Here is a 21957-nt window from a genome sequence, read left to right on the forward strand (position 1 = left end):
AATGTCCTTTGCTTCGGCTTCAATTCCATGTGATAGGTTTTTTGTCTTTCTCCCAACAATGTTTTACTCCACTGTCTACAGAAAGGAACAAACGATGGAAAGACTATTGTTAAATGATCTGAACAAAAAGCAGTCAAGCAGTCAATCTGACAAACACACACACACACACACTAGAATATATCTTTGAGGAGAAAACGACAAAAAAAATCCCTTCAGAACTTCACAGTCTGTCTTTTGTCAGGCTATCTAGCAGTGCTATCACACTATGTGAACGCACGCTGATGCCCCTCAGTAGGCCTCTGCTGCATATCTGTCTGCCTGTCCATCTGTCAGCCTCTGCCTGTGTGTCTGAGAGCGCTAAAGCACAGTGGAATCTGACAACACAAAGCAGTAAGAGCTCTAAAAAAACAATGAACGCTCTACTCTATAACCATTGTTTTAATAAAGCTCTACTCTATAACCATTGTTTTAATAAAGCTCTACTCTATAGCCATTGTTTTAATACAGCTCTACTCTATAACCATTGTTTTAATAAAGCTCTACTCTATAGGCATTGTTTTTAATAAAGCTCTAATCTATAACCATTGTTTTAATAAAGCTCTACTCTATAACCATTGTTTTAATAAAGCTCTACTCTATAGGCATTGTTTTTAATAAAGCTCTACTCTATAACCATTGTTTTAATAAAGCTCTACTCTATAGCCATTGTTTTAATACAGCTCTACTCTATAACCATTGTTTTAATAAAGCTCTACTCTATAGGCATTGTTTTTAATAAAGCTCTAATCTATAACCATTGTTTTAATAAAGCTCTACTCTATAGCCATTGTTTTAATAAAGCTCTACTCTATAACCCTTGTTTTAATAAAGCTCTACTCTCCTGTGATGACCGACTCAACTGAGCGTTCCTTTTAAGCTCTAAAGGTGGGAGAAGGGAGATGAAATTAAGACTTCAGCATCTGACTCCCCGTTATTGAGGGGGACTGGACGAAACGGATCTCCGCTTGTTTGAGTCATTAGCGGACATTTGGGGCTCAGTAATAGACGGAGCGCCGCACTGATAAGGGACGTCAAACCCGCCATATTTTCTATTAGCTCTATCAACTCTAATCTAAAATGTATGGGCAGGGATACGGATAGGCTACATCTCCGATGACTTGTGACGATAGTCAATGAAGATACTGTACATCTATGAATAGCAATGCTATAGTGAAGAGAGAGAACATTTGATCTTGTCTCTATCGGATATGATAAGGCATCATGAATGAAACTGAATAAGTGAATGGTGCATTGGCTTGAATTATAAGGGTATCTTCAGTATAACAAATGGCGGTTATCTCTTGGACTGAACAGTCCATGTATTTATTGACAACCTGAAGTAAGTGTCAATTAGGCTTACTCCATAAGTTCCAGACATACAATTTGCATGACAAAATACAACGTGTTATCAATATCTCAATGTCAATGTCATGCATTAAAGATGTCTCTCATTATCATAATCATGTATTATCATAAAAAAAATACTTTATTAATAATTTATCATTTGCATAGGGAAACGACTAATAAACCAGAGTTACATATTAAGCATCAGCAAAAAAAATCCAGTCCTTACAACCTTAAAGGGATTGTTCACTCAAATGACGAAAAAAACGAATTGTTATTTTGTAATTTGGGTGAACTATCCCTTTAAAAACATTGTAAGATATATATATATTTTTGCGGTGTCTCTCTGAAACCTCCAAGCACGTTGTTTTGAAAGGGCACAAATGAATGTCATGTCTTCTGAGAGGCAGGCAGGGAGGCATGAAGGCTGACTAGCTGCCTGAGGAGTGACAGTGTTCGGAAGAGACCAGCACTAGGAAAACAGACATTGTTGAGAAAACAAAGTCTGTGCACTGTTCAAGATTATACTTAAGAATTTGTCTCAAGTTTTGTTCTAAAAACCTACATCCCAAAGAAGTTGCTTAAAAATATGACCTGTTTGAATGGAGACACACAGATGATAGATTAAGTAGTAGAATGTATTTTCTTTGCAAAATTCTTATTCTAAAATACTGAAATTGATTCAAATAGGAACTTTGAATCACTCAGTAAGGACCACTTTCAACAACACTTTGGTAAATTAAACACTTTGCTAATAAAACAAATGATAATTTAAAAAAATAGTACCTTGTGTTCTTTGCTATCGGTCCCTCTCAACATTAATATATTGTTTTTGTGCGTCTGAGGGAAAACAAGTAGGAGGTCATGAATTAGAACAATGCATGTTGATTCCAATTATGGTAAAAAAGCAATGAACAAGATGTGCTAATGATGAAAAAAGAAGGTGTTTGTGTGCGCTATCAAGAGCCAGTGTGGAATATTTAATATCAGATTTATTTCCATGATGTGTGTTGTGATGAGACTTCAAATGATTCCCTTCAACACAGTGTCTGCATCAACACAACAAAACATTGTGGGTATTTATCTCTCTCTTAGCGCGGTGAAACAATCAAGGCTTGGATTATAGCGACTCTTCAAGACGGCACCGATAATGAGATTGTCCCCCACTTCATCGTCAAGGAGTGGCGGGAATAAAACAGACAAAATGCTTAATAAATGGCCACGGTGTTTTATTTTATTCACATCCCCCCCAAAAAGGAAAAAGCCACAATTTTCAATTAATGAAGCTGGAAATTGTGTGCTGGGTCCCTCCAGACTCGCATTAACTATGACTGGAGGGGCCAATCATACTTAGATCCGTGCTGTGGTCTACATTTTCTATGCAGGACATGCCCAATACTCTCCCCCTCTCACACCCTCCACCACCCATGCTGAGGGTTGTCGGTGCAGGGCCACTATTAGTGCTGGAGAGATAAAACTGTAAGTGTTGCTCCCAATTAGCGCATCACTGACCAAGCTGTGGGTTCTCTTCACCCGTTAATGCTGGCTGAGAGACGGAGGGAGGGGGATGAGCAGGGAGGGAGAGATAGGGGAGAGAAAGAGGAGAGAAAGGGAGAAACGATGGACATTGAGAGAGAATGGGTGAGAGTGGGAAAAAAAGAGCGAGGGAGTGAAATGGGGCTTAAGCATTCATTTTGAGTGGAGAGACAGGTCCCATTGACATTTAACAGCGTTTGTGCAACTTGGTGCGGAGGTTATGATGCAAATGAGGAGGAATTAAAAGTGGATAGAGGTTTGTCATTGATGGATTGCAGTCTGGCAGTGCTCACCACTTCCTCGTGTCCATCAGAGGAGATTACTGTGTAATTAAACCTTATTTCTGGACTCTCCGGCGCATAATTACTTGTGTGTGTGGGGGGGGGGGGGGGGGGGGGGATATGGAACCATCATCTAAAAGCTATGGCGGCAGAATGCGTTAGCATCAAGGTCTGTCCGTGGTCTCAGTCCAATGTCAGATCCAGCCGGCTGACAGTGCAGAAGAACAGTCACTTTTAATAAGAGGTGAAAACATATTAAACGACACAGTATGCTGATTATAGAGGAATTAGGCTTTCAAGTGCTCCAGTCCTTTGTGTTATTTGCATAATGTATTCTTTCCATCCACCTCTTCTAGAGCTTTGGGCAATTTCCTCTCACAATTTGAATCGATTGCACATTGAAGGCTACTTAAAGGGAATTATCACTTTGCATATTTTAATTGTTGTGCGGGGAGAGGTATGTTAGGTGTATCCTGTTGAGTCTGGCTCTGGCCAGGTGATTCTAGGTGTGCAGTGGTGACCAGAGTAACCCTCCAAGTTCACACATACACAAACACACACGCACGCAGGCACGCACACACACCAATATTTGCAATGCAAATGAAGAGCACAGGAGTAAGTGCCTCTTTGATATCAACAAAATGACAACACATTGATTTAACAGCACTCCACTAATGATCTACCGGTACTCATACGATTACCATAACAATACATACATATATAACTGTTTCAATGAAACCTGAATTAACTAACATTATGTACTGTATCTATAAACCCATCCAAGGTTTGTATTGTAATGCGAAGACCTTGGACCTGCAACATATTGTTGCTATGTAGACTCTCAGGGCCAAATTGTAATAGAATGTACATACACGCAGTAAGGATGGGACTGGTTGTAGCTTCTCAAATCAACTTAAATCTTCATGTTTTGTTTTAAAAACAAGGTAAGAAAAAAGAACAGTGGCTGAACCTCAAATCTCACAGACCTCATAAAGCAAAGTACAATGGACAAAGACCAAGCAGAAACTCCATTGCTCAGCAACCTGAAATCTCAGTCTGCTTTGCACAGCTAATTACACTGTAGCTAGCTTCCTACGCTTACCATCAACCATATAATGATGCTTTCAAAAATGGTAGTTTACATTCATAGTAGTCACTTTATGTGAATTATTTGTGTGAGGTAAGGTTTTAGTGTTTTTACTTGACACTTTTCCCCAAAAAGTAAATGAATTGTTACATTTTAATGAGAGAAATGTATGACTACACTGTTGGTGCTCTGCAACATAACAGAGATATATTTTAATTGCACACGTTATAGGTTGAGGTTTGTTAAAAAATGTGCATTATCTACTATATACTGCATACACAGTGCATCTTGCTGTGAAGATATTCCATATTATCTGTGTTTGATATCAAATAATTTGCACTACAGGAAATGTACATTGTGTAAAAACAACGCATTTAACATTAAAGTACATTTAAACAATTCAATTAACCCCCCCCCAAAAAAGATGACAAAGATCTTAGTTTTTTTTCTCGAAAGTACAGGCTTGATTTAAATCTAAACTACACCCTTACAAAAAAGGGTTCCAAAAGGGTTCTTTGCGGAGGGATAGGGTTCTACCAAGAACTGTTTTGATCTGAAGAACCCCTTGTGGAAGACAACGTTTCTTTGTAAGGCAAAGAGTTGTACCTAGAATTTTAACATCCTAAGAACCGTTTTTGGAAGAAAGGTTCTCTGATGATTCTTCGGAAGGCAAGAAAGGAACCATATATCATATTTCCCAGCATGCTCTATTGCAGGGTGATTTTTTTGAATTGTTTTAAAATTTTGCATGTACATTGATTGGTTGATACATTTTATGCTACACAAAGATTAATAACATATTTTTTTAACTAAACCAATCTGTTAGTAGTTGGACTTATTACACCTGTTAAAGAGATGGTTATTCCAGTGTAGATCATTGAGGTAGTCTCAGTATTCAATCTTCCCTACGCTGGCAGTCATTCTGAATGCAGGTTATGGGTGATACAAATTCCACTTGTTGGATATCCTAACTCTGAGTGTACAAAACATTAAGAACACCTGCTCTTTCTGTGACTTAGACTGACCAGGTGAAAGCTATGATCCCTTATTGATGTCAACAGTTAAAACCACTTCAAGGGGAGGGGATTTTTAAGCCTTGAGACAATTGAGACATGGAATGTGTATGTGTGCCATTCAGTGCGTTGAAAGGGATATGGTAGTAGGTGCCAGGCACACCGGTTTGAGTGTGTCAAGAACTGCAACGCTGCTGGGTTTATCACGCTCAACAGCTTCCTGTGTGTATCAAGAATGGTCCATCACCCAAAGGGCATCCAGCTAACAACTGTGGGAAGCACTGGAATCAACATGGGCCAGCATCCCTTTGGAACGCTTTCGTAACCTTGTGGAGTCCATGCCCTGATGAATTAACGCACTTCTGAGGGCAAAAGGGGGGAGCGGGTCCAACTCATTAGTAAGAAGGTGTTCCTAATGTTTTGTACACTCAGTGCATAATGTATTGTTATAATTCATTTAAAGGCTGGCAGAACCATTCATAGAGGGAAGAACCTTTAGATTATAAAATGGTTATTGGTAGGATCCTTCAGAGGGTTCTAGGTAGAACCATATACAGGGGGTTCTTTAAAGAGCCATACATATTGGGTTTTAGATAAAGGGTTCTACCTTGCACCAAAAAGGGTTCCCCTATGGGGACAAACTGAAGAACCCTATATGGTTCAACATAGCACCTCTTTTTCTAAGAGTGTAAACTCTGTACTGTTATGTTGGCATTCAACACAGTGAGATGTCATGAAAACAAGCTTCATTTTCAAGGAACACAAACTCAATTGAAGACCTTAGATCTTAAAAAATACAAAAAGAAAATATAATTTCAAGAAAACATCTTTAATGAATCAGTTGTTGTCTTTTGTACCTCAGACAGATTACATGAAAATACATTTAAGTCGACTGCAAGTATGGCAACATATTCACACATATAAACATGTATGTGGTGCATTTTGTATGAATTTATGTATATAAATATGTACAACAGAAACACGTTACACTCAGTTAAAGTTTTGTGCAAGTGTGTTTTATATATACTAATTATATATAAAATCCCACACAAACCAAATCATATTCATGTGTGCCCACGTAATATACACAATCACACAACTACAGCTCACCAAAGATTAAAGCAACGCATTGGATTATGCATCAAGAGAAACCTCGGAGAGGACCTGCAAAGTCCAACAGTTTCCTCCCGTCCACCAGAAATGTTCGCGGGTGTTGTGTGTCTGTCTGTCGCTCGGTGTCTTGAGTGAGTGTGCATCCAGCTGTCAGACACACGTTAGACTCTACCACCATCTCCTCTGCTCAGTGCCTCTGAGGTAGACTCCAGCTCAAGGATCTGTGATTTCCTGCTCCCACCCACTTCCTTTTTTTGTTTTTCTTTTGTTCGATTTGTCAACAAATGTAGGACATTCAAAAGACACAAATGAAATACTACATGTATAATATGTAGCCATGAGGTAGAAATGTCTCAAAGAACACTATAATAAAAATGATTGAATAGAAAGCGGGGAAAATAAACAAACACAGAAACCACCAATAACATTGTTTGCCAGTTCTGGTAAACAAAGTAAAAAAGGAAGCCAAGAGAAAAGTACATAGCAACAAAACAAAGACAAGATGATTGGTTGGATAGTACAATTCAAGTGATTTGGTTGTTTCGAAAGTACTGTATATGTGAAGGAATGGGCTTTTGTGCTCTCAAGTACATCAGTAGGTTTCAGTTTAGAGAGGGCAGACTGAATTATGGGATAGACCGCATTGTGGTCAGTCTGTTGACAGACTGCACTGCAGTTTCCATGTGCTGTTGACGCATTGTCACACACACACACACACACACACAAACACACCTCAGCGTGTCCTTTCCTCTCCTCAGTGAGAGTGAGTGGAGAAGTGAGATTCACACGCCTGGGCTGTGGGTCAAGGAGTAGGGAGCGAGACTCCATTTTCTATTTCCAGAACAAGCCTTCTAGTAATGAGCTTTTACACATAAAGTACAATCAGGCTGTGAGAATCAGTCTGTTGACACTGTATCATGTTTGTGAAACATTTGAACATTCCGATGAATTAAAGTTATGTGAAAGTGCATTCAGGTAATTCTTAAGTAACTCCAGAGGTAAACTAAATCTGAGAGGTTGACGTGGATGTTTTGTGTTTTAAGGTTTGTTTGTGTGTAGTATATCAATAAAACATTGTACATTTCACCCGCCTACCAATATTTTATATGAGTGAAGTATAATTTGAGTCAAACTTTCAAAGGCCATGTAAGCGGTTATATTACAGTCATGTTACTTCTGTGGATCTACCCTCTTATCTACCCAATTGAGAGAAATTGGAGAAGTGTTAAATCTTAAATAGCCGAGACATCGTGGTAGACTAGTGCAATGTGCAGTCACAGCAAGTTCCATCTAAATTCCATTGAGTGCTAAAATGGAAAAGGTATGCAAACTAGAATTGGAAATAATACCAATCACAGGAAGAGATAAACGTTACACTAGTCACAAGCTGACAAAACAAACAAAAACGTAAAGGCAAGCAACATGGTGCTGGCAATCTCAGTGCTCGGGGATTGCAAACCAGTGATTATGAACACCAAAACAAAAATACACACAAAGGAATGCTATAGTGCAGCTGTTGTACAATAATAATACACCTACGGTACATCAACACCACCATGGTTGTGCATAGCAACAGTCACGTACAGAGAACAAAAGAAGAGCAACAAAATACATTCAAATGCAACACAATGAGCTTATGAATCACTGTTCTGTGGGTCTTTTGGAACTGACCACAGTAGGTTGACTGAACGTTTCTTAAAAAGGTCCAATGCAGCTGTTTTTATCTCAACATCAAATCGTTACTGGGAAACATTGAAGTACCTCACTGTGATTGATTTCAAATAAAATGGTTAAAAAAAATAAACAAATATAGCTTCTCAGCAATGGGCAAATTCTAAAGCAAGAATTTTGCTAGGACGTTCTGGGAGTGGTCTGAGTGGTGTGCTGTTATTGGCAGAGAGGTTTGGAACTCTCTTTCTTATTGGTCTATTAACTATTTTACCGCATGGTGATATCACCATGAATGGCCAAAACTCCATCCCACCAAAACAGGCAGAAATTTCAGGCAGTCTTTTCAAATAGCTCGTACACTAAAATGACATTATCATAATTTTCACAATTTCCCAGTATTATTCCAACCTCATAGTGTGAAAATATATATAAAACACAGGACAATCATTTTTTGGACTGTACTTGGCCTTTAAGAGCCAGGATGAGTGTCCAATTAGTGGTATATCCACCCTGACCATGTGCTTGGGGTAATGTGTGTACATACTATACAATGAGGATGCAATTGGCCAAATACCTTAAACAATACCTAGCTCCTACCCGCAAGCCCTTGTTGAGTCGCCTTGCAGATATGACACAACTGGATAGGTGTTAGCAATATGACCGAAAATCTCCAGAGCATTCCAGAGATCAATCGTTATAGCCATAGTGTTGTGAACAATCTAATCATGTCAGATCTGTACCTGGATAAGCCAATGAGGACCTCTGGTAAGGAACTGAAAACAGGTTTGGAATTGAGCCCTGGTGCTGAACCTTTGACCTTGGTGATGAATAAAGCTGGCAGCCTTTTCTCAATCAAACTGACTCAACTGGCTGACATATAGCAGTAATTAGCAATTGGCCATTTTGGATCTGAGGATGTCCCCGACTGCTCTGCTGCCTCCTAGATGAGTTGAAACCAACTGAGGTAGAACAGAAAGTATGTGTGATCCTGATGTTGCATTTATTCTGGGAAATACGGAATCACACACTGTGTCACGGCACCGTTCGCTTTTTTTCATTTGGTGGCGTTTCTGCTTCATCGTCAATTACAGTAATTCTATGGCTTCCTGTGATAACACAATAGCAACTGAAGTCCATCGTTCCATCTAAAGAGTTGTTCGTTGTTGACAACATCCCCCTAACATTCATATGAGCCACTATACGTGGTCATCAGTGCCCCCTTAAAACATCAGGGAACAACTCTCTTGAGTCAATCAATACACAACTCAGGATCAGAAAAAACACACTTGGGCATCGCATTTTCTAAAAACCTTCAAATGGAAACTGAACTCATCACCAAAATCTTCATTTAAGCACCTTCGGATAAGAAAAAGAGGAATCTCCATATTGACTTATTTGTCCCGTCGTTCCAGAACTAAATCTGGTTACATTCATTTTCATCTCCTCGACCGTCTCCCCTAGAAGGTTCGAGGTAAACCTAACACTGGTTCTCTAGATATTATATAAATGACTAAAATCTTGGTCTTAATACTCTCAGAGGATTGTAGTGCTTTTGTGTGGTGATGACGTTGAGGTACTGTACAATTCACAAACACTTTCCTGAGTTTTTTTGCAGACAGAGGACCAAAAGAGATGAAGTGCATGGATCGGGGGTCCAGATTACTGTCACCCCCTGAGGAATACTGTTGATACTTGGTGAAATGGCAGGAGAAAATGGCAACTGCCACTCTAATTTTAATTTTGCTGTTGAAGTTTAAAGCTCATAATATCAGCACATGCCATTAATGTAGATTGTGAGGCAAACAAAATCATAATACATAAAAAAATAAATTAGAATTAAGAAAGCACCACTACAGGCACTTGGTTAGCCAATTACATTTTAGGGGACAACAACAAATGTATATATACACACAGGGTCCTCCTCTGTCTCTTCTCAAGTTGACCCCTTCTTAATGTGTATAACTATGCCTGACTTTAGCAGCGTCAAGCATCCTAATGAAATCTCTGCTCGTTACCTGCAAAACCATCAGGTATCTCTCCAACCAAGTCTCTTGATGTTTCTCCACCTCTGGTGTCAGGTCTCACACGTGGGGGGTTACGTCGCCCCTCTTGTGTGCCTTCCTCTCTGGTTAGCACCACAGCCAGGTCAAAGAATTCCCAACGCCTCTTTCTTGAGGACTTTCCCCCTCGAGGTTCACTGACCGCACCCAAACATTTTGTTCCACTCGGTGTACGTGTCGATCTCTTTCTGCGATATACTGGGCTGGAATTTGCAAAAAACACTGTCAAAGTCCTGGTAGGTGAGGGGTCGCATCTGGCCCGTGGGCATGATGCTCACCGAGAGGTCCAGGCCTTGGGAAGAGGTGTGCAGCATGCCCACCAGGGCCTCCTGGCACAGCCTTGCCACGTCCAGGCCGGAGAAGCCCTCGGTGCGCTGGACCAGCAGCACCAGCTCCTCCTCACTGAGGCAGTACTTGCGCTGGGACTGGGACAGCAGCTGGCTCAGCATTCGGTGGCGGGACGAACCATCTGGCAGCGGCACCAGGACCCGCCGGCCAAAGTACCGTCGCAGCCCCTCGTCCATGTCCTGGGGCTTGCTGGTGGAGCAGACCACCAGGACGTGGTTGTTGGAGTCATCGGCCGGCCCCAGGAGCAGCGCATCAAGCTGGGCCAGGAGCTCGGCCTTAAGCCGGTGAACGGGGCTCTCGTTGCTGAGCTGGGCTGACAGCAGCATGTCCACGTCGCTGATGAACAGCACTGAGGGCTGGCGGCAGCGCGCCACCAAGAAGGAGGCCCGCAGGATCTTGTCACCCTCTGCCAGCCACTTGGTGGCCAAGGTGGAGCCTTTGAGCTGCAGGAAGGGTGCCCCCAGCTGGCTTGCCATGCAGCGGCCCAGCAACGTCCGGCCCGTCCCTCTGGGGCCAAACAGTAGAATGCACCTCGGGGCCGAACCTAGGCCGCTAAACATGTCCGGACGTAGCATGGGCCAGAGAACCTCCTCCTTCAGAGTGGCCTTGGCCAGCTCCAGGCCTGCAATGTCACTCCAGTCCACTGGGGGTCCCTGCTGCAGGATCTCAGAGGTCACCATGTCCAGGAGGTGGGGGTCGCTGCTCTTCAGCTGCTCCTCAGCGGGCCGGGAGGATGAGGTCGCCCCCGTCAGGGAGAGGTGGGAGAGGTGCAGGCGGTGCTCGTCCCCTTGGTCGCTCAGTGAGGGAGAGGTGAAGCTGCCCAGGGAGTCGGCTGAGCGCGAGCCACCCCGAGTGGAGGCATAGGACGGAGGGGTGAGTGCTCCACCCGCAGACTGCTCAGAGGCCATGGGCTGCTTTTGGGTATGAAACGGCAAAGATGACTTGTCAGCGTTCCTGTCAAAACTGTTCCCTCCGCCCGCATTTGAGATGCTGCTGTCCGGTACCCTGTACATGGGGCTCTCTGCGGAGCTGCGCGCCTGGCCGTAGACAAAATTTCCATAAGTGGAGTCCATCTCTCCTTGCCCTGTCATGTAGAAGGCTTTTCTCTTCAGAGAGTTGGACGAGCTGCCGTTCAGAGGCGTGGGCGCGATGGGGCCAAGGTTGTGCGACTGGTAGGGGTACCCGGGGAGCGTAGAGGAGGGGGGCAGGGGGGGGGGAGCGGCGATCCCTGACGGTAGGTAGGAGGATGGAGGGGGGGCTCCCCCGGGGCTGTAGCCTGGCCCCACAGCGCTCTGGGAGGGGTACCCGGCATGGGGGTAATTGTAGCCCGAGAGGTTGGAGGATCCCCCATTGTAGGGCGGGACCAGGGAGGTGTGGGGGGGTGGAGGAGGGGGCTGCAAGAGGCCGGAGCTGTGCAGCGGGGAGGTGGTGACCTGGGAGCTGTAGCCCAGGTAGGAGCCACTGTAGCTGGGGCCGTATTCCTGAGAGGAGCCTGCAGAAGAGTGGAGGGCCGTGACGATGTGACTACCACAGCTGCTGCTGGAGTAACCAGGCTCTGTCAGGCCGCTGGAGGCCAGGCCCGGGGATGGCGAGCTGCACATACCAGCCACCTCCGCCGCCACCCCTCCTTTCCTCATGGACATCCCCTCGGGGACGCAGTATACCCCCTCCTGCCAGGCCTCGCCCTCCCCCTTCCTGCCGTTCATCCCGGCCTCGGCGTAGGAGTTCAGCAGGGCCCTCTCACTGGGCATCTCCAGGATGCCAGAGTACTTCTCAGCGTACTTCTTGAGCAGGTTGGAGGCGGTGAGCGCAGAGATGTCGTCGTTGGCCCAGGCGTACTGGTAGGTGCTGCCGCCGCGCTGCAGGTGGCCCCGGTAAGCCTCGGCCTTGTGGGCCGGCGAGCGCGTGGTGGAGGTGATGTCAAAGTGCTGCTCCGCCCACTGCGCGTGCTCTGGGGTCCACTGCATCTTTAGGCCTGCAACGGCAAGAGCATAGAGACAGGACAGTTAGGTTGGTCTTATTTATAAGACAAGGTACAGCCACTCAAAATTCAGCATCTCTTCACTTAGGCTCTCTGTCAATTGGTCTTCGTTATGCTGTCAACAGATTGATTTTAATGGCTGTGATGTGATGACAGTTTATTGGGTGTGATCAAACACTGTCATGCTTATGATAGTACGCACTGTATTTTGCTTAATCATGGAGATTCACTGCTGCCATTTCTTCAATATAAAATCGAGAATACAACTCATGAATATGTATATGAATCAGAGCTCGGAGGTTATACAGTGGGTCATTTATGAGGTTATACAGTGGGTCATTTATGACACGATTCCCACATCATGATCAATAATTAACATCCACGATGACTAATGTACTACTGAGCAAAATGTGTTCTAGTTTAATGAAATTTTACATTATTGAATAATAATTACTGTGAATAATAATTTTATATTTGACGTCCATCAGTTTCATTTAGTGAATGGCTTAAAGATGCAATAAGTCACTTTTTGGGGCGACCCGACCAAATTCACATAGAAATGTGTTTTATAGATCTGCCATTCTCATTGAACGCAAGTCTAAGAAGCGGTAGATATGTTCTATGTGCGCTATTTTCATGCTTTCTGTTCTTAAGCTTAGTTTTTGTGTCTTTTACTTTCGGTTTTGTACACCAGCTTCAAAGAGCTAAAAATACAATATTTTGGTTATGGAAAATATATTACACAGCGGTTTAGATGGTACAATGATTCTCTATACTATACTTGCTTGTTTGGTCACATAAACTGAAATTAAACCTAACCCTAACTGTTATAATTTTTGCAGCCAGGAAACGGCAGAGCGATTTCTGCAAAGTGCATCTTTAAAATAAATGTAAAATAATATATTCATGAAAATGACTAACTAACGAAAATTCTTGACATTTAAGTCGCCTGATTATTTTCGCCTCTCGCATTTCTTGTTTCTTGGAACACGGATGGTAAATATGACACGAGTAATGACAGATCACATGAAGGACACTGCCTCTCTGCCTTGGGACCGGGCTGGCCGCTACCAGGTTAGGAGAAAATAATGCACCCTGCACAGAACAATATGACACAGACATGGCAGGTCACTCCATAATCCCTCTCTCATCTCAGGCGGCCGGAGATGGTTTCAGAACGCACCTCGCCTAGTGCAGCAAAGCAATCTCCCCCCGCCGGCAGTGTTCTGCTGCTTTCATCAATACACACACACACACACACACCAGAGCCACAGCTGGCTATGAATTACAACACCCTGTGTATGAGGCCTCCGCCATACACCGCACAGTGCCGGACTGCACCTCCACCCTGTCACCTCTCTCTCTGCCTTTCCATCTCCATTCGTCTCCTACCTTTCTCTTTCCCTTTCTCTCTTGCTCCTTTTCCCTGTCCACCCTCTCTCATTACCCCCTCCCATCTTTGTCCTCATCCCTTTTTCTCCCCCCCCCCCCCCCCCCCCGCCTCTGGCTCGTTCGCTCCGTCTCACACACTTCAGTCACCTAGCTCCCTTTGTTGCCTCTGAGGCTCAAGAGCCACTATTTTATATAATCCCCAAAGACTATCTGCAAATACTAACACACGCACGCACACACGCACATACACACACTCACACATACATGCACACGCACACACACACAGTCATCTCACTATCAAAGCATGGTGCTATCAAAGGCCAGACCCACATCGTCGTAGGAGCCTCCTCTCAGATCGGACTCTGTTTGATTTGATTTAACACACAGCGGATTATGAGGATCATTTATGACCATCCTCTGTCCTTTCTTCAGTCTCAGTAGCATGTCTTACGAATCCACTGTTGGAGGCCCTTTAAGCACTGCATGTCTTACAATTACCGTACCACCGACGTACCTCTTGGGGGTTTTTTTATAAGTGGAACTGGCGTGAACACACACATACACATTCACTAACACACATATTCACAAACACACTTCTCCAGTAGGTTCGGCGTGTCAGCGTAGCATGGTGTTTGTTTGGTAATAGAGCGGGGGAATTCCCCAGACTCCTCTCTGATTCTCTCTCCCAGACGTCTCGCCAGACACCAGCAGCTAATTAGCAGGATGACGATGTGCTAATTGTGTTCATTTACAAGGTTTAAGCCGAGGGGAGTCTTGCCGGGGCTGGCACGCATGTCACGCTCCTTTATGTAATGACTATATGAAACTCGACGGAGAGAAAGGGCTTGGAAATACTTCAACCTGGATCAAATTGTTCAATAAACAGCAATCAGCTAAAAGAATGGAACAGTGGGGTGTGTTTCATGACGTGACGTTTCATTGACAATTGTTTCTGAAAAATAACTGCTGCATGATGGGAATAATTGTTGCTATTGAGAATTATTCACATACCATCTGTATTCTTTTCTTGTTTTGGTAAAACAATTATATTTCTGCACAGTAAAACGCGTTTGAATATACAACTAGAATGTTTACTCAACGTATATTTTGGGCTTAGAGGTTAGACACAGAAGTGAACTAACTGCCTAAAATTTAGGTAAGGATGGAAGTTAACAACAAAAGGGTATTCATTTGCCAATGCAGCTCATTTGAGAACTCAATTAAATAAATTGACATAAAAAAAAAAAAAGCATCAGCAGCAAATGTTCTAAACTCTGTGATTTTCTGGTTCAGAAGAATATTTGTCATGGTTAGCTAATGGAGAACGTTATGTCTTGTACCCAGCAAGACATTACACCCGATAGCTATGTGGGGGGTTATTACAGTAATTCTCACATCCTTTACACTAATTGTGAGGTTCAAAAACCTCCCTATTACCCCATTATACGATAGCTGCAATATTTGTCCAAAGTTCTAAAATACTTCGATGGCATTTCAATTTTGGGGCTAAATGTAATTTATTGGAAGAATGACCATTTCAATTGTAGATAGCAGAGTATTAAGTAGTTCAGAGGTTATGGTAGCAACAGTTTGGGAGAGAAAAATATCCTTTTAACACCACGGTCTCTATACTCTCTTAAAAATATTGTATCTCTCTTCAATATTTCAACACAACAGTATATCTTCTTGTATCTCTCTCACAATACCCTGGTCTTCCCTAACAACATCTCTCTCTCTCTCTTCACAGCAGCATGCTAGGTAGTCTCTCTCCTCACAGTGTTATTATTAACTAGAGATGCCTCCCTCCCTCCTCCCTGCCTGTGTTGCAGAATTCACAGTCTGACTCCTAGTACTGTGTACCGGGCCTTGCTCTGGGGACCACGGTTCAGCTGCCAGCATGTCAATGGAGAGAAACACACAGGAGGGAAGGAGGGAAAGAGAGGGAGGATGAGAGAGGGGGAGAGGGACAAAGGGAGAGAGAGAAGCTATAGGGGAAATAGAGGGTGAGAGAGAGGGTATGCAGTGCCAGTCTGGCAACTTGGCAAGAAAACAACAGATACAAGCACACACACACACAGATAAACACACACACGCACACAACCTTCTACGCGGCAAAAAGAAAAACACATCTTCCAAATCTTCCAAATTCCAGCCCACTTAAAACAACCACCTAACCTCCCTTTTATCACTGTAATATTAACATAGAAAACCTCAATCACTCCTATCTTATTTAAATCCATTTAGAAAACATGGAATCTTTATAATTCCATCCTCAATAAAGCCAACACTTCTAAGAGACGTGTCAGGCTCCATCAGTGCCTTCATCTCTCCAATCAGGGGGTTAATGTAAAGCCACAGCATGCGTCTCAATGGTATCCTATTCCCGAAATAGTGCACTACTTTTGACCATAGCCCTATAGGCCCTGGTCCAGAATATAGGGAATAGGGTGCCATTTGAGACGCATCCACAGTGATTACCTCCACTATGCAAATGAGGGCCAAATGATAACTTGCACTATTTAAATCAGGTAACACTGATTACTCTCCCGTTATTCAGATGAGGGCATATGAGTTTGAACTCAAGGCTTTGAACCTCATGCACTTCCACAAACACATGGAATAAGGCCCTGAGACTGGCACTTGAATTGTACATTGTAGTCTATGCGATGGTTAAAACATGGAATACACACATCTCTAATCTTATAAAAACTATTATTCCTCTCGAATTGAAAACATTCTAAATATCAACATCTAACGCAAGATTGAATTTGGATCACCATGAATGACCATGTAGCAAAATTGTCAAGAGCAACTAGACGTTGATCACAAACTATGTGTTTGTATGTGTGTGTGTGTGTGTGTGTGTGTGTGTGTGTGTGCGCGCGTGTGCTCTCTGAGAGAGAGTGAGATTGTGTGAGTCTGGCCGAGTATTAACGCACTCAGCTGCAACAACATACAACAACATTTGGATGCGTCCTAAGAGCATCAAGGCATGTCCGTGTCTTTTCTGTCCGTCATATAGAAGGTCTAATCAAACTCGTTTCTGCTTCTGGACATTGGCATCAACACGGCTGCATATTAGAAAGGTGTGTGTGTGTGTGTGTGTGTGTATGTGTGGGGTAAACAGCTCTTCAGAAAGCACTAATGAGCTCTTTGAAGTCCGTCTGCTGTGTGATTCTGCACAGAGAGTGTTTGAGCGGACTACCTATTTCAGCCCTGTCATAATTAAGATCCGTGCGTTTACAGAGACAGACCTGTGAACAAACCCACATCAAAGATCCTTCTCTTTCGACGAGTTATCTCGCATTATGCACGCAAAACAAGTTATGCCGCAATATATTCAGAACATGTTCAGCAGCGGGTTTTGAAATGAAATGTGTGAAAGACTGAATTTGTGGCAGCAACTGATTGACAAGTGATCTAACTTCATCAAACGAGAATAAGAGACCAATTCAATTTCACGAGGAAATGGTCAAAGCAATTACTGATATCCTCGTCAGATAGAGCAGAGGGCATCATTTAACCTCGAATTCAGTGAGATATTGTGTGTGTAATGTGCGTGCGTGTGTGTGTGTGTGTGTGTGTGTGTGTGTGTGTGTGTGTGTGTGTGTGTGTGTGTCTGTGTGTGTGCGTGCATGCCGGGGTATGTGTGTCACCTTGTTAATGAGGCTGCCACATTGACACTGTTACTAAGCCAGTGGCAATGGCGTATTGGCACACACTACCTGCCGTGTAAAATAATGTGATTAAGCCCTCTAAAATGCAATTAATTAAGTAATTAGTCGTGAATGAGTGTCAGACACTGCAATCAAAATTGCTTCAGTGTTTTGGTTAATTGATTGAACCTCTGCACTTACAAATACTGATGTCAGGTCCCTAAGCTAAGAAGTTACAGTTTGACTCTTAGCGTATGACCCAGCTATAACATTGCATCAATGTTGTCATCTGGATTCATAAACGCTTGTGTACTTCTAATGAAGGTAACTATTTTGTGGTGGCCCACTAATACTTATAGTCCTGTTCAGAAATGTGGGTAGCTGTATACAATAGATTGTCAGGCAAAAAACTCCACTTAGAATCAAGCTGCCTGTTATAAAGCTTGAAACAGAAGAGAAAGCGAGGACTTGGGAGTCTTGGGTTCAACCTCAAAGACAACAGAACAAATGAAGTTATATTTGAAGTATTTGTCTCTCTGTTGGTATGTAAATGCAGATTTAAAAAGGTACTTTGTGTCTGAGAAGATGGAGCTGAAATGCCCTGCGTGAAAGTTTCAATTCCAATGACTGAGGATTAGATTATTTCATCCAAAAAATATTATCTGTCACTCCACAGATCCCTTCCAAAACAGAAATATATATAAAACAAAATGAAAATAAAATAACTTGAACCCAAAGCCTGTCAAATTAGTTACGAACCCCCACAGACCAAGCAAAGACCAAACACCCCCCCCCATTTCTTCTGAAACTGTAAAGATAAACAAAAACCAAGAGTTGCAGTCTTTGAAGCCCAACCGCTGTTCAGTGGCTTACCATGACAACAACTCGACTGAGGGAAAACAACAACGAAAACAGAGCAAGTTAATAAAAGCGCAGACAGCAAGCAGTGACTTTCCACTTTCAATACAGACACAAAAGATAAGCTGTCATCAATGAAAATGAGATTTTATATAAAAAAAACATATAAACCAACTGGAATTCAGGAAATTCAGAGTGACAGGTAATATTAGGAAATCCGGCAGATATCCTTGAAATATTCCTAGTAATTTGGTGATCCCTCATCCCTACTAATAATACAGTCCTTGGACCAAGTTTTCTCCCTCATATATGGATTTGCTCTACAAACTATAACCCGCCAGCTTTCAGGGATAGTTAAAGTGATAGTTCATTCTCCAGTAAAAGTTTGCCAGATGTTTCAGACCTTAAAAGGGATCTAATGTTACGAAGAGTCCATGTCCCATGACAATACAGACACTTTTGATTACTCCATTGAGCACTAACAAATCTACCTAGGCAAATATAGTGACACTTTCCCCTGAGCTGCATAATAAATTGACACTGGATAAATTGCCTTTCACTAGACCTACTATCAGAGCTCTGGGTTAAACGGAGAGCGCAGTTAAACAAATGATCCGGATCAAGGAAATTGTGCATGGTTTCACGTGTCAGTCAGGGGGGAAATTGAGAGATATTCAGAGTGAGCTCTAAGCCGCGGCGGCGACGGTAACGCCCTAGCGCCTCGCCATTCATCTTTAATGCAGTCGGGCCCGTCATTCAGACAGTCCATTTCCTGTGACTGGCGCACCGTGCCTAATCACCCGGTTATACCCACGATGGCATTCTCAAAGACACAGCACACACATACATAAACACACACCGGGCCTGTAGCACCCTGAGACAAGACACCAGATCATTTTAACCCAGCGTTAACACCGACAACGCCTTCCACCGCTGTTAGCCAACATAATCTTACGCCTCCCTCATCTCCAACACACACCACACACACGAACACACACAAACTGCAATCCTGCAGATTCATCTTAACAAGCATGGACATGTCCTAATACGTCCCCAGTATGTGCTGACATTCTCAGGACGGTAGAAAACAGTAAGCCACTGCTGAGGGACCTCATCTACATATATTCTAAACCTGTTAGAGGTGATGGGATCCTTCTGGTGGCGTAGTCCAGGACTTTGTTCCAAATGGCACCCTATTCCCTATACAGTGCACTACTTTCCACCAGTGCCATATGGGCCCTGGTCAAACGTAGTGCACTTTATAGGTAATAAGGTACCATTTGGGAGGGGCCCAAGATCTCCTTTCTTTGGGGGGCCTGCGGGGTTAACACAGGGCTAGGTGGTATTGATACACCCCAGACGCCTGGATCTATACCGGCGGTGCCACCACGACTTTGTTTACCAGTAATTAAAATAGATTTCAGACTGAAGGCCCTAATCCTTTTAGAAACCACATTGATTGGACGACCGGCAGAGGAGAGTCATTGTGTCATTTAGTTCAACGTTTATTTTTTTTAACACAGGTGGAGTATGTGTGTGCACACATCCGTGCCTACATGTCTATGTGCACTGTGTGTGCCTCGTGAAATCGAAACTTGGAAAAGTCCTCGACGTGGAGGACGTCATTAAGGGACTGTGGACTAAGAGGGGGTGTAGTAGAAAGACAGAGAGAGAGGCCCACCCACAGATAATGGAGGGAAGCCTCTCACCTCGTCTAAAGCTGTCTGTCTGCGTAAATAAAATGAGATAATTATTGAGTGAACAAGCGGCGAGACACTGAACGTCGCGAGGCGGACTCTTTTTTTTAACCGTTGCGGTCGGTAAATCAACGCAAACAGGTTGCTTTCAGACATTAAGTGCCTGCTAAGCACAGTAGATGCATCATATTTCAAGAGCGCTGCATTTGTGTGGGTGAGGAGGCAGGGAAATGGAGTGTGATGGTTATCCATTACCTTACACGGTGTTGGACGATGATCATTTTCAAGTGACTCATTTCTGGAAGTACCATCTATTGGGTGCTTGGGGAGAGAAGACTTTGATAGGTCATCCAGAAGAACTATTCATGGGGTCGTTACCGCGGCAGCACAAAGAGACACTAGAAGAGAAAGGCTCTTTCCCCGCTCATTATTCTAATGTTGTAGTCAGAGAATAATCCACACGACGACGCGTACTAACACAACGAAATCACAGAACAGGGCATTAGATTCACGGCCCGTAGGTACTAAATGAGATAGAATATCAACATATGCATACATCCCATGGTCAAATCAAATCAAATGTATTTGTCCAAAACGCAATTTACAGCAGGTATAAAAGGTGCACCGAAATGCTTATGTCCTAGCTCCCTCAACAATACAGTACATTAACCAGTGATCAATAATAACAATACAGTACATTAACCAGTGATCAATAATAACAATGTAGTACATTAACCAGTGATCAATAATAACTATACAGTACATTAACTAGTGATCAATAATAACAATACAGTAGATTAACCAGTGATTAATAATAACAATACAGCACATTAACAAGTGATTAATAATAGCAATACAGTACATTAACAAGTGATTAATAATAACAATACAGTACATTAACAAGTGATTAATAATAACAATGCAGTACATTAACCAGTGATTAATAATAATAATACAGTACATTAACAAGTGATTAATAATAACAATGCAGTACATTAACCAGTGACATTCAGAGTCCAAAATAGCAGAAGTAATAGAAGAGGTAGTTGCATAGTAATAATAGAATAGATTTACACTGTATTTACTAATATAAAGTGGGTAGTGAGATCAATAGCATTTAAAAGAACAGCAGTGTTGACTGTGTGTGTGTGTGTGTGTGTGTGTGTGCGTGTGTTTGTGTGACTTCTGTGTGTGTGTGTGTGTGTGTGTGTGTGTGTGTGTGTGTGTGTGTGTGTGTGTGTGTGTGTGTGTGTGTGTGTGTGTGTGTGTGTGTGTGTGTGTGTGTGTGTGTGTGTGTGTGTGTGTTTATGGGTGTTTTTGTGTATGTGTTTGTGAGTAAGGGTTGGATATGTGGGTAGTCAGTGCAAATAATTTCTATGTTCCATATATAGTCTCTCCGGTGCAAATAGTCTCTAAGGTGCAGGTCTGTGTAGGGAGACAGCTAGGTTGAGTTTTTCAGCAGTCTGATGGCCTGGTGGTGGAAGCTGTCTTGGAGCCTGTTGGTTCGGGAACCGATATTCCGATACCGCTTGCCAGATGGTAACAGAGTGAAAAGTCTGTGGCTCGGGTGACTGGAGTCCTTGATCATCTTTTGGGCCTTCCTCGGGCAACGCCTGGTGTAGATGTCCTGGAAGGCAGGAAGGTCGCCCCCAGGGATGTAGTAGGTCCTCTGTAGGGCCTTCTGGTTTTTGGCGAAGCAGTTGCCGTGCCAGGCTGTTGATTGTGCAGCTGTAGAAGTTCATTAGGATCCGAGGGCCCATGCCACATTTCTTCAGGCGCCTATGGTGGTAGTGTAATTGGACCATGTCAGGTTCTCTGAGGAACTTGAAGCTTTTGACCCTCTCCACTGCAGCCATGTCGATGACAATAGGGGCGTGCTCT

General features: G+C 43.1%; 1 protein-coding gene across 2 annotated transcripts in view; it reads right to left on the bottom strand.

The window, feature by feature from the left end:
- Positions 1 to 6110: 6110 nt before the first annotated feature.
- LOC120051316 (fidgetin-like) overlaps positions 6111 to 21957 on the bottom strand; it is a 35130-nt gene continuing 19283 nt past the window's right edge. For both annotated transcript variants that reach the window (XM_038998132.1, XM_038998131.1), the window contains exon 2: positions 6111 to 12467. In XM_038998132.1, coding sequence (XP_038854060.1) covers positions 10279 to 12459 — 2181 coding nt within the window. In that variant the 5' untranslated portion in view covers positions 12460 to 12467 and the 3' untranslated portion in view covers positions 6111 to 10278. The remainder of the gene's footprint in view (positions 12468 to 21957) is intronic.

The sequence above is a fragment of the Salvelinus namaycush genome, chromosome 7, assembly GCF_016432855.1.
Source record: "Salvelinus namaycush isolate Seneca chromosome 7, SaNama_1.0, whole genome shotgun sequence".
Lineage (NCBI taxonomy): Eukaryota > Metazoa > Chordata > Actinopteri > Salmoniformes > Salmonidae > Salvelinus > Salvelinus namaycush.